At 42.4% G+C, this 12,717-nt stretch overlaps 2 protein-coding genes across 2 annotated transcripts; both read left to right on the top strand.

Moving 5' to 3' along the window:
- On the top strand, positions 1-2,819 carry otos2 (otospiralin 2). Its single transcript, XM_028955481.1, has 4 exons — positions 1-119; positions 262-336; positions 1,944-1,973; positions 2,579-2,819. Exons 2-4 carry the CDS (start codon positions 276-278, stop codon positions 2,758-2,760), a joined length of 273 nt encoding a protein of 90 aa, XP_028811314.1. The 5' UTR covers positions 1-119; positions 262-275; the 3' UTR covers positions 2,761-2,819.
- Positions 2,820-7,635: 4,816 nt separating this feature from the next.
- Positions 7,636-11,059, top strand: ecrg4b (ECRG4 augurin precursor b). The gene is made up of 4 exons (XM_028955305.1): positions 7,636-7,705; positions 8,465-8,512; positions 9,005-9,165; positions 10,682-11,059. Exons 1-4 carry the CDS (start codon positions 7,636-7,638, stop codon positions 10,829-10,831), a joined length of 429 nt encoding a protein of 142 aa, XP_028811138.1. The 3' UTR covers positions 10,832-11,059.
- The last annotated feature ends 1,658 nt before the right edge of the window (positions 11,060-12,717 follow it).

Here is a 12,717-nt window from a genome sequence, read left to right as displayed (position 1 = left end):
GTGAAAGGCAAACATGGCAAGTCTTGCCCACCGCTACAATCAATGGGGTCTGTAAATATAAGCCGCACACGTACACGGGCCACAAAAGAGCGCGATACGGCCAAGAGGTTGCACTCCACGTAAGTCGTTCTTCATGCATGTCCCATTCAGCTCCATTGAGCTCCGCTCGCATCTGCACGGTTTTTGGCACGCTGACTTTACAAGCTGTTGTAAGTTTGACTTGGACATTAACGCGGCTCGCTCTCCCTTCGCTCGGGGTAGCGTCGGTGTCTGCCATGCCTCGCCTGGCTCCGCTTTCGCTCGGCTTGGTCCTGCTGGGAGTCCTTTGCCTGACAGGTATGTAGATGGCATGCAGATTTCAGTTTAATCACTTAACCGAACGGGATCAATCCCTGGGATTACACGGGGCACCAGATACTGGGGGGTTGTGGGTAGGGATTTCTGGATCTGATTACGTCTGCCCACGTGCAAGGGCATCAACTTCAGCTTTCTGCTGTTATCTTTGTGTTACTATGCGGATATAATAATTTATACAGGCACCACATTACAGTTCCACTCATACTTGCAGCCGTAGTCAAAACGAACATGTTCATCGCTGCCGTTCATTCGTACATATTTAACACGTTCTTTAGTTCTTGTGTTGGGTTTGACCTAGGACTCACTCAACCACTTTCCATAACTGCTTAGGACATACACACCATTCACACCATCACACAGCTCTGGACGGTGAAAAGAACCCGGAGAAGCTGGTGGAATCCGGCGCCATCACGTGGGAGAGCATGTAAACGCAGCACAGACAAGGGTGGAGCGGGGACTCGAAATGTGATGGCGCACCGCTGACCGCCGTGGCCCGCCTGACCTATGCCGCGGATGCCATATACGTCCTAGACAGAGGCCATCTCTCTATACAGACGGAAACAGGCAATGACGATTTAGACTTACATTATTTGATCACGGAGACAGGCAGAAATCAAGTGTGACCAGATGAACATATTTAAACGTACGCGGTACCATGTGACAGACATTTCACAGCATTTTGTGGGTGCAGAAGTATTATAAAAACCAAATTATTCTGCATGAAATCTTATCTCCATTTTATTTATCATCAGCAACTGTAAGACCCGATCGTCTCCCCGTCACTCTCTGTCTGATCCTCTTTCCTACACTTGTCTCTGTCATAGTTTTAAATATTATATGCATCATGGGAAGTTTTGTCTTATGAATTAATCGATTCATTATGGTTTTTTTTATTGATTGTTAGCATTAACACATACCTATATTAATACTGCATAGATACACTGTAATAAAGGATGGTAAAAATGTGACCAAAATGGGCATTAAAGTAGCAATGAGAGCACAGCAACACAGCATTTTGACTTGTGGGTTGTGGTCTGTATACGACAGTATCGCTACCATTTCTAACAAATGTTACAGTCCCACCAGCTGAGTTTACCCTGCTTTTATTGCTCTCTCCTGCAAACTCAACCGTGACTGTCATGCTACAGACACACGCACGATTCTGTGACAGTAGCCATTGTAGCCACGGCAGTGGGGGAAGTATAAATTGCCGTTCAGAAGGAAAATGGTTCTTTAGCTTCTTACAAGCGGCCACAGGAACTGTGATATAAGGATAAAAGTAATTATCACGTTCCTGCACGTTACCCTAATGTGTTTCTGTGAGCGCATCTCACCTCGATCTCATGTTTCACAGGCAATCATGGGTTCGCATTTTGAGAAATATTTGGGGAAGTTTTAGTTTTCTAGATAAACAAAGCCGCAGACGCTCAGAGATTGTCCTCGGGTCTTTCATCTCTTTGTCCATTTTGTTCTCTGGTGGTTAAATATGCACATTTACAAAAAAAAAAACTTCAAACCAAGGTTCACATTGGCCTCCCAATGTGAATTGCATTTTTAAATAACACACGCTTCTCTTCATTCTCCAGGGGCAGAAAGGACAGGAAGTGAAGACACAGGTGAGAACGTTCTCAAGTCTTTCATTCCCGGCCAATAGTGACGGAGAAACAGCATGTGATACAGGCTCGCCACCTTCGTCTATATTTCCCCCACCACGCTTTGTCTCGAGCTCACACACAGAGTTGAAAGAGTTGGCCTAGCGATCCTCCGTCGTTCTCTGTGGAACCCTTTTGTGCTCGGTAATATCCTCCTGGAGGAATTCTGGGTTTACACACTACGAAAACATAAAGGGGTTTGCCTTTCGTTTGAGTTTCGAATTGCCGTTCATAAAAGTCAAAGTCAAAAAAGTCAGTGTGAAGTCATGTCAGCCACTTCAAGTAGGTAGAGAGTTGTGACGGGGAGCCTCAGATTCTGCAGAATCCAATAGTTTGCATATGACAAAAAGAATAGTTTTGTAAAATGGCTGTACAAGATGCATATATTAGTTCAATAACTGTACCGTGAATTAGGTTATAGTATTATACTTTTTATTATAGTATCTATACTATAATAGCCATTGGTTGCCATGGTTGAAGGTGCTGTCAAACACTTTCTACAAAAAAAGCAATGTCCACACATTTCACATTGAAATGTTATTGTGTGCTCTGTTCTGTGGTTCTTGCAGGCGTGAGGGACAAACGCAGCATGCCCAACTGGGCCATGAGCTCCTCCGATTTCTTTGGCTGGATGGAGGAGCTGCGCAGGACTGCCGGCTACGACAAGATGGAGGAGCTTGCCAGGACTTTCTGGGCCCACTTTCCCTCCGCCAGTCGCCTGGGTTACGACCCTCCTGCCCCTGAGGAGTAGGAGGAGGTTAGGTCAGCCTCCTCCTTAAGCTTGGAAGTCATCTGCATACATTCGTTTTAAAAGAGGGATTTCAGAAGCCCTCCTCACTCTTTTTTTCATGAGTTGAGCAAATTCATAATCTGTTTAAGAGAAAAATGCATAAATGAAAATATGATTGCATAAAATGTTCTAAACAATTAAATAAGTTGTTTTTCATAATTGCCTTAAATACGGGACATATGATTCAACACAACACATTTTCCAATGCTGCCTTGAACTAACCTTAACTGGTTGTTATGGAAACCTCACCAACCAGAGATTTATATGAGTGAGTGAACTGAACGGTGTATAAATTGGCTGCGGGATTGCATCAAATTGCACAGTGCACACTGTACTCTTCTCTGGACAAACCAGATAAAATTGAGACTCTGTCCCAGCCTGCAGGGGAAGGATGTTTGTGATGTTCCAGACATCCAGCATCTTATAGACTGAGAGGTCTTCAAACCCTGGAAGAATTCCAGCGTTTCTGAGCCAGGATGAGCCCAATCAAATTATAATCTGTGGATGTGCAATTTTTGCCCAAAAATGACACTTCAGATGATTGCAGTGTGTTCTCCATACAGGCCATTGGTTGTACTGGGACTGTGCTACTGGTATCTCTTTATGTACTTCAATTTAAAGGTTTAGTGCCAGTTAAAAATGTCAACAGTTCTAAAAAGAAAGAAATAGTTTTGGCCATTAAACTGATCAAAAATCCTGTCAAGACATTGCTAATGTTGTAAATGGTAGCTGGAAATGACTGTTGATTAATGAAATATCTCTAGAAATTTAGAGAGACCCATTATAAGCAACATTTTTGATGGACAACAAGACAAACTGTCACTTTAGAATGTTAATTGATTAGAATTGATTTTGAAATGATCTAAGTATGGTTTAGATAGTTGAACTGATTAAAGAAGAAACAAAAATATTCGTTGAGGAGCTGGTCCATCAGAAAATGTAGGTATAACTTTTTTTAATATACTTTAATACTCGTACTATATTTACTTATGCTTTTTGCAATAAGAAATAGTTAAAGTGAAGACAGTTGCTGAAATTGAGCTTCAGCAATGAACTGGAAGTCGTTCAGGCTGCGGCTTTCGATATTATGAGTCAACTATAAGCAATGTAATAAAGCAGAATGATGTTTAGAGATATGTCATGCAACTTAATTGTAAGAGAATGCCCATCAAAATGCCAGGTCAGAATTAGTTGTGGTTAGAAATATGCAAAATCATAATTGCACAGCAGCTCACAACAATGTGGATTGAGTAACAATGCATTCAGTCCACGTTACCCAGAGTTCCGTGCATAATGGGCCAAGCCAATCATATGTAATCATTTCACTTTTCTTTGCATTTCACTTTCACCCCCCCGGGGTGCTCTTTAAGTTGCACATCATACTGTTCCAGATAGGTTTAAAGTGACCAGAGCCAACAGAAACAGCTCTTGGTGAGCCAGGCCGTGTCCTCACCACCAGGAGACCGAAGAAAAACAAAACACAACAACATTTCATTAGCATAAAAGCATTCTGTTTGGATTTTATTGGAACATCATGCTTTATAGCGATGGACCAGTTCCTCTGATTTGCGTGACGAGAGAAAGTCTGGTCCTGAAGCTAAAATACGGACATGAATATTTATTTTACATGGCCACCTCAGACAGGGTTTGTTGTCTGCACATCACGGTGAATTTCGAACATGTGGCGAGCAGCAGCGGTCCAGATTTTTCTTGTTGAGGTTGCACGGGTGTATGAGTGTGTCTAAAAATGATTAAAATGTCTGATTTTGCCGCTGAAAACACCAAAAACCAGACACAATAGTGATTTTCAAATTAATTTTACCCATATGCAGCTGTATCCTCACTTCTTCAGTCATACTAATGAACACAGAACAGTTGGGTTCTAAGCTAAGGCAACATTCACGGCGCAAGCTGAACTGGTTTGATATCCCATCCACTTATTTTTTTCTTGAATGGATGCTAAGAAGTAAGTGTGTGTAACACTTGAAACAACTTTCAAACACAGATGAGTTATGATTTTGCTCATGTATTAGTGTTGCTACAGAAATTTGTAAGCTCGAGAACATCACATTCCTCCCACTGATGTAGCCCTCCAGCAACAAATGAGATCGAAACTCCAATTAGCCTGTCCAGACATATTACAGGTTACAATGCATATATTCAACTTAGATAAATAGAGTGCAGACAGATCAGATGAACATGTATATTCAACACAATACTAGATAAAGGAGCCGATGAACTCAAGGTAACCATAAAAAGCACAAAAATGGAGGGAGTATAAAGGAAGAGTGACTGAAAACCACAAGGAAAATAATAAACAGTATATGTATGAGGTAAAATACAAATATAACTGTAAGATAATACTACCAGAAAATATATATATTTACATTTATAACTGTAAGATAACACTACAAGAAAAGATATATATTTACATGTATGGGTGTCAGAAGGCATGGCATGGCAGTGGAAAAAACAATTGCTCAACGCAGACAAATACAGGGATTTAAACAAAAGAAAGCAGATGTGGCTCAGTGGTATAACACACAGTAAATGTCAATGACTGGTCAAGGATAAGACACAGCAGGAATACATTTATACTTATCATAAAAGGTGGACACAATCAAGAAACAGGGACACACAAAATGAACACAAAACTCCCATCCGGAATGCAGGACTGGAGCTTCCCGAAATGTCAAGATATGACAGTACCCTCCTCTCTAGGCACAGCTCTAGAACTTTGGGGAACCTCCAGCAGATGAGAAGCAGCTGTGTAGTGAAAGTCAACCATGGACAGCCATCTGGCCTGAAAACATGATTATGTCTGACATCCATCCACCACTCCTGTCATCGTCCCCATCGTGGAGTGTACGCAACCGCCAGGAAACAAAGGGCAGGCATCCTCGACCTCACCATGGTCCACGATGAGCCTATTGACTAACCCTTCCACACCTCCAGCATTGTTGTAGTTACAGGGACAGTCCTCCTAGAACAACTCAGGGTTAAGTGTCTTGCTCAGGGACACTATGTAGGTAATGGGATTTGAACCTGTGGACCTTGTGCACTGTGATAGATCGTCACACGACCAATAGAAACAAAGCAAAGAAGGAGAGGTTGACTACAGCAGTGATTGACCCCTGGGTGATTATTTTAGGTGAAGTTCTTGAATTTAGACTGCTGATTGTTGTCAAAAACCAGGGCCACAGTAAAGTAGGACACCCACCTGCTACTTTTGATCCTTCCTGTAATGCTGTGGTCTTATGTTTGGGAATGGCAGCTTTTCTTCAGGTAGACGTCGAACATCTGTGGTTTTTGTAACTGAAAGGGTTCAGATCCAGAACTGTCAAAGTGCCGCTGAGGTCCCCTTGAGCAGGTACTGTCCCCACACATTGCTCCCCGGGCGCCCTTCTTGGCTGCCCACTGCTCACTATGGGTTAAGCGCAGAGGACAAATTTCAATGAGTGCTCCATGTGTGGAGCTCTGCTGTGGATCACAATGACAAAATTAGCCAATTAGGCTATCTGCTTAGCACAGGCCAGTCATTGGTTGTTCAAGGGTCCTGCTTATATTTTGTGCAGGAAGAATTAATGGTGTGCTAACTCAGGACCCAAAAAGTAACACATTTACCATGTCCCCTGGATTCTCCACTCCTTTTTTATGGTTGTTTTCTTCTAATGGAAGCATTTTGCATGGAAGCATTTTGTAGGCTTGAAAGTTGAAATGTCTCCCAGCATACAAGCCAGTATACTGACAGTTTACGTCAGAAAAAGGCTTGGAAGCAAACCTAGTTGCAGAGTTTTCCAGAGAGCTCACTGCATCTGTAGTTTCGCTCGTGTACAGTTTGGTGCCCTTTAATCATATCCCAGTAATGAACCCTCTTGGCCTCGGAGCGGTGACGTTCAGGAGAGTTGCCCGACTCGGAGCAGCACATCCCTCTGCAGGATGCCGCCACACTCCTTCCTGAGCACATTACGCCTGGTAGGATGCGTCATTACTTCAAAGTCGGAGCAAGAAATTGAATTAAAGTTTGAAGAAGACGATGTTGGGTTTCGGGGGGATACGTGTTCATTGCTCATTGGAAAACATCTGAGTCCCCCCTAAGATCTGTTACACTTATATGAGCAAGACAGCAGATTGCTCTTAATTATTTATCTATTCATTAAACAAGTCCATGAATATTGAGAAAATGATCTTGGGTAAAATAAGACTATAAAAGGTCTTTTCTGGTTTTTGATACATATTTTCCAGCGCCAGTTTGGAACATCCTGTCTGCCAACAATTCTTTAGCTGACATTTGAGCATTTTAAACCATTTAAAAAAAAAAAAAGAAAATAATTGGTTGAGGACTGGCAGTGTGAAAATGTTTCTGTCAAATCATTGCCATTGATTTTCACCCTTCAGAACGAAAAAAACAAAAAAAAAACATTTCTTGTCACTCCCAACAATAGGTGGATCGCACCCCAAGATTAGTCCATTATGACTAGGTGAAATAATGGTATTGATTTTAGAGGATCTTGACAATCTCCCAGTTTCCACATCTGTGGAAGAAAACAAGATGCTGTTTGAAGTGGACATGAAATCAGAGGTTGATTGCTTGGTTCTGGCGGATGGGGCTGGCAGCGAGCCATGCGCGAGCACCGCCGTCTCCACTCGTACGAGGGCTGGCTTTGGTGAGCAGTGCAGAGGCCTTCCGTGAAGCCAAGCCGCATTCCACCACGGGCATCGGCAGGTCCCCCCTTGGAATGTTTGCCTGCTTGGCCCTGGGGCCCCGGCCCCGGCCCCTCCACCCGCAGTGCAGGTAGCAGCCACACAGCGAGGCGGAGGGGGAACGCGCCAGTCATGGCTCCCGTCAGACCTTGCGTCCAGCTGCTCCTGTTCGCTGTGATCCTGTCCTTCTGCACCTTCTCTGGTGAGTCCAAACGCCCCAACATCTCCACACTGGAGACCGCCACACACTGTTTATATTATTACTCCTGAACAAGGACACGCACACATACACATATTTTCCTTTTCAGTGCACACAATTTAATAATGTGATGTCCATTCACTTGTGAAGAGATTGAAGAGATTTTGATGGTTACAGAAGATGTTCGGTGGGGCTAGGATAGAAAATGAAGCCTTTCCAATCCATCATAGAAGTCTGGAATACAATATTATGGTTCTTTCTGTGCACCATATACCTGAGGCGTCAGTGAAACCTCCTATTGACTAACCCTAAGTTCTCTCCTTGTTGAGAGGTTGAAGGCTTGAGTTACTCACAAGTCGCTTAAACTTGTCATCTGAATGGAATGCAACATAATGCAATATGTGGCTTCTAAGTGGGACGTATTTTTCATAGTAACTAAACAATAAACATGTGCGTTTTTTTTTTTTTTATTTCCATTTCCAACGCTTTTCCATTACGCTCTGTGTGTGTCTGAGATGGGATTGTTCATTTCTGTGTGATGTCTTGTTTCTTGTTTTCCAAAATGCTGTGCGGTTCATTCTGTAATTAGCCCAATAATATTGCGGGGGTTTGTGGTCGCTGATATTCAGGGTGGAGGCCTGTTATTACTCCAGGATGCACAGCAAAACAAGGAGACCAAGCAACCCTGTGGCATGCTGTGTTGGTGATGTTGTGTATCAGTGTATTTTTCGCTGTGTGTTCTGCTGCATGCCTCTCCTACAGGGGGTTCCGGAGCGAGCGCGTTGAAAAAACTCCTGAAGAAGAGAGACGGTAGGCACTGAATTGATTTGTGTGTGTGTGTGTGTGTGTGTGTGTATGAGACTCTACAAAGCAAACTAATCCCACAAGTCAGATCCCACTGATCAGACTAGCAAATGTCCCTTTTACCTTAAACTTGTAAATATAGCCCCAGCGCAGCTCTGTGCCTTCTAACTCCGCTTCCTACTCGTCCACACTTGTCGTCCAAGCCCTGACCCCCAGGGTCACCATGTGATTGATCACTGACAGCATCAGCGCGATGGCAATAAACTTATTAATGAGGGCGTTGGCTGAAATGTATAAAGTCACACAGCGACAGCCCCGGGCCTTGAGCTAGAGGTCGGACTCGCTTCTCTTTAGCGTCAGGATTGGGTGATTGGGGCGGGAACTGGCTGCCTATGGCAGCTGCGGCCTTGCGTGTCGCGTGTTATAAATTCACCGATTCAGATTCAGATGGAAAGCACGTGCGTGTGTGTATGTTCTTTTTTTCTTTATTTTGCCCAGTGCCCATTGAACAAAGGCTTCCTGCTGTGGCGGTGGCACCAGCAAAGGCTAAAGAGTTCCTGGCCTCCCTGCGGAGACCCAAGAGGAACCTCTGGGACCGAAGCAGGCCGGATGTGCAGCAGTGGATTATGCAGTTCATGCACATGGGCTATGACGAAGCGGTATGTTTTACAACAGCGTTGATTTCACGGCCCAAATGACAAAGATTACAGGATTCGCTCAATGGTTCTTAGTAGGCCAGAGGTGAGGTGAGCATATGCAAACAATAGTGCATTCAGCACGACCTTGTCTTCATTATGTCACTCAGTAAATATAATTCTGAGTATACCTCATCCAGCAACCTTTTTTCTAAAGCCACACTTTCAGGGTGACAGGCTTATATATGTGAAAGCATGCCATTCAGGGCCGGAGAACTGATATGAAATGAACAAAAGAGCGAGCCAAACTAAATGTTTTATACAGCAGCAATAGTATCATGTCACATGCTGACTGAATGGCTAAAATGCAACAATATCCAACTTGAATACAAATTCACAAAGCAAAGATGTTATATAAAAAAAATAGAATAATGAAATAAAAAAGAGAATAAAATAAAAATTATAATATATAACTAGAATATAAAAATAACAGAACACCAGGTTGAAGAGGCAGTCAAAAATAACTGGCATGAACGGCTAATAAATCACAGGAAACAACGGTGAGATTACTGTCAGGAGTGATCACTTCAAACCCTTCTTGTGCGGCTGGACCAAGCTGTCATAATATACTCCTGATCAGGACCTCAGTGCTCCTCTGGGACAGTGTTGGTCGCACCAACAGACGCCACTCCGCATCACCGTTATCGCGTGGCTATCGTCCGGCTGACAGCTGGGCCAGAAAGAGATGTGTGATCTTCGCTAATGGCGCTCGCCCGTGATGTGCGTCCTGCTGGGAATTCAGCTGCGACCCGTGGTGTGTGTCCCTGTGACCTCACCTCCTTTGACTGACAGTGACCCGATGACATTTAGTACTCTACAGATGTGACCAAGTCCTATACGACCTGACAGTCACCCCAGTGGACGCCTTAAGCAGCTCAAAAGCCGTTTTACAGACTTTCATCACTTCAATTGAAGTTTATGTCTAAAGGTCATATTTTTCCACACTAAATAAGACTCATCATTATCACATCAAGCATGTCTACTGGATTTGCAAATTAGATAGAACATGAAAGGACTGCTTACTAGAAGACTAGCTACCCCCTCAACCTTTTCATGGGCTTTTTTTAAAGGGATTTTTACCCACTCCAGTCTATACGTCACACCCAGGTGTCATCTTAGCATGTCCTTTTCTTTGATTTCCTCTGTTCCCTTCATAGTACCCATTAATCATGTGGGGTGTTGGAGTCGTGGTCTCCATGCAGGTTCTGTGCACTTTAAGTTAAAGTGGAGCTTTATTGTCATACAACAATACAACAAAAAAAGAAACAAGCATTTTTCTGGAACATGGTTCTACATGTAACATTACAAACAAAATTACATACTGATGTAAAAGTGCACGTGTGTAATATCGACAAATCAGCAACATAAAGTGAAATGCAAGATAACTTTCTGAAGGTAAAACTAGCAACTCTGACTTTAGCGAATAACGCAAATGTGCTGAAAATATAGCTATTAACTGTACATCGATGATTCTTTACAGAGACTTGAAACTGACCTGTCCTACTGGATGGACCACTCAAGGTCTGCTGATCAAGGCCGGCAGCACCACTATGACGAGAATGCCGCCATGGGACCCTATGACCCCAGCTCATTACGACATGGTGCCAACGTTAATTATGACTATTATTAACAATCCCCCTTAGGCACTTTCCTTTATGGGGGCAGCTTCCATACGACTAAGGGGTCCATGTTTGAGGAGCAGCAGGTCAACTTCAGGCCATCCCATTATTCTTTTATGCAGTTGAATTCATGACTGTTTGCTTAATTTGAATTCATGTGTGAATTAAGTTGAATTCATGTCTGCTTGCATAATTTAGAGATATTAAGCAAACAATATTGTGTACTATTCTGTGCTTAAATAGGCTTTTCCATGCATGAATATGTATTTTCTGAATGGTGTACTAAAATACCAAAAATACTCTCAATTTTGTATTTTGTACATACATGTGTGTGTGTGTGTGTGTGTGTGTGTGTGTGTGTGTGTATTACTAAAATAAAAATGTGAATAAACAAGTGGGAAAAAACACTAAATGAGTGCACATCTCCAATTTGTGGGGAGGTTTATTGCAAACTATGTGATTATGAGTGACAGGCATTGTGGTATAATGAAATATTTCTTTCATTACATTTACAGTTGTGGCATTTGGCAGATGTCCTTATCCAGAGCAACTCACGACGTGCTTTTCCATAGTTTTGCTTTCCCTTTCTCTCATCTCCTGTATCAAATTGTACATTCTTTGCATTGTTTGACTTATGCCTTAAGAGCTTAGCAAGGCCGGCCAGATATAATGCTGTCATTATATCATGACTTTCTTATAGAGTTATAGAAATCAGAGTGTACTCATGAGAATCTAGTGTCTACTCTACACACACACATGCACACACGCACGCACGCACGCACGCACACACACACACACACACACACACACACACACACACACACAAACAGCTCACCCAGTCCATGGATACTGTGTGTTCGGAAGGCCAGGAAAAATGATTAAATGAAGGGAGAATCTCGAAGCTGACTTGGCCCTGACTTTTCATCTAAGTGAATTAAAGGAAAAAGTGTATCGGTTAACACTGAATTATGCATATATCTTCATGCAAAATTGAACACTGTTTACTAGTTATTGGTAGCAAGAAAAAAGTCCTTATAAGAGGAACAAGTGAAATAGTGACTGGTCTGTCTCATGACCATTATCACCTGTACCTATTGTCCTATTTGCACTGTCCTATTCTCTTCTTAGCCTCACTGTGTCCACCTACTTTTTGCCTCTGTTGCCGAATCAGGCTGAACCGAGACAAATAAAGTTGAACCTATTTAACTTATTTCAGCCCCCACATTCTGGACTTGTTTCTGAAGTATTACTGAAAAAAACAGTTTTAAAACGCTCACACGCACAATCCAGTACTTTACATGGAGAATTCCACATGAGACCGCAGGCTTTGCTGCTAAGCTGACCTTTTATTGCTCTTATTTCACTCTGGAGGTGAATCTGAATTTCTGGGCAGTTTTATGTTCTTCTGAACACACTGTGACCGTTACAGAGTTGTTTGATCTGTTAAATGAATCCTACATTATAAATATGGCATTACTCTCTATATATTTATATGCATAATAAATACCGCATTACTCAATATACACTACTCACAATAAGTTAGGAATATTGTTAATTACATGAGTGCTTTTCCAATTTGCTCTAAATTTTACTAATGAAATAAGTAAAAGTTTCCTTTGATATTACTAATAATGTATGAGAAGAAACATTGATTTAATATTTAATAACCCCAAAAATGAGACAATAACAAGGATAGCCCCAAATAACAAAAATTGACAATGTCAGTTGCGAGTGTTTCTACAATTTGTCGCAATAACAGCTTGACAGCGACGTCTCATGCTCCTCACTACTCTCATGATGTTGTTCTGAGGCAGTGTGTTCCTCTCTTCCACAGGTTTTACATGCAGTTCTGCCAGGTCACATGGGGGTTGGGTACGATCATTCAGTCTCTGCTTCA

The sequence above is a fragment of the Denticeps clupeoides genome, chromosome 15, assembly GCF_900700375.1.
Source record: "Denticeps clupeoides chromosome 15, fDenClu1.1, whole genome shotgun sequence".
Taxonomy (NCBI): Eukaryota; Metazoa; Chordata; class Actinopteri; order Clupeiformes; family Denticipitidae; genus Denticeps; species Denticeps clupeoides.
This window is presented reverse-complemented; position numbering and strand designations above follow the sequence as displayed.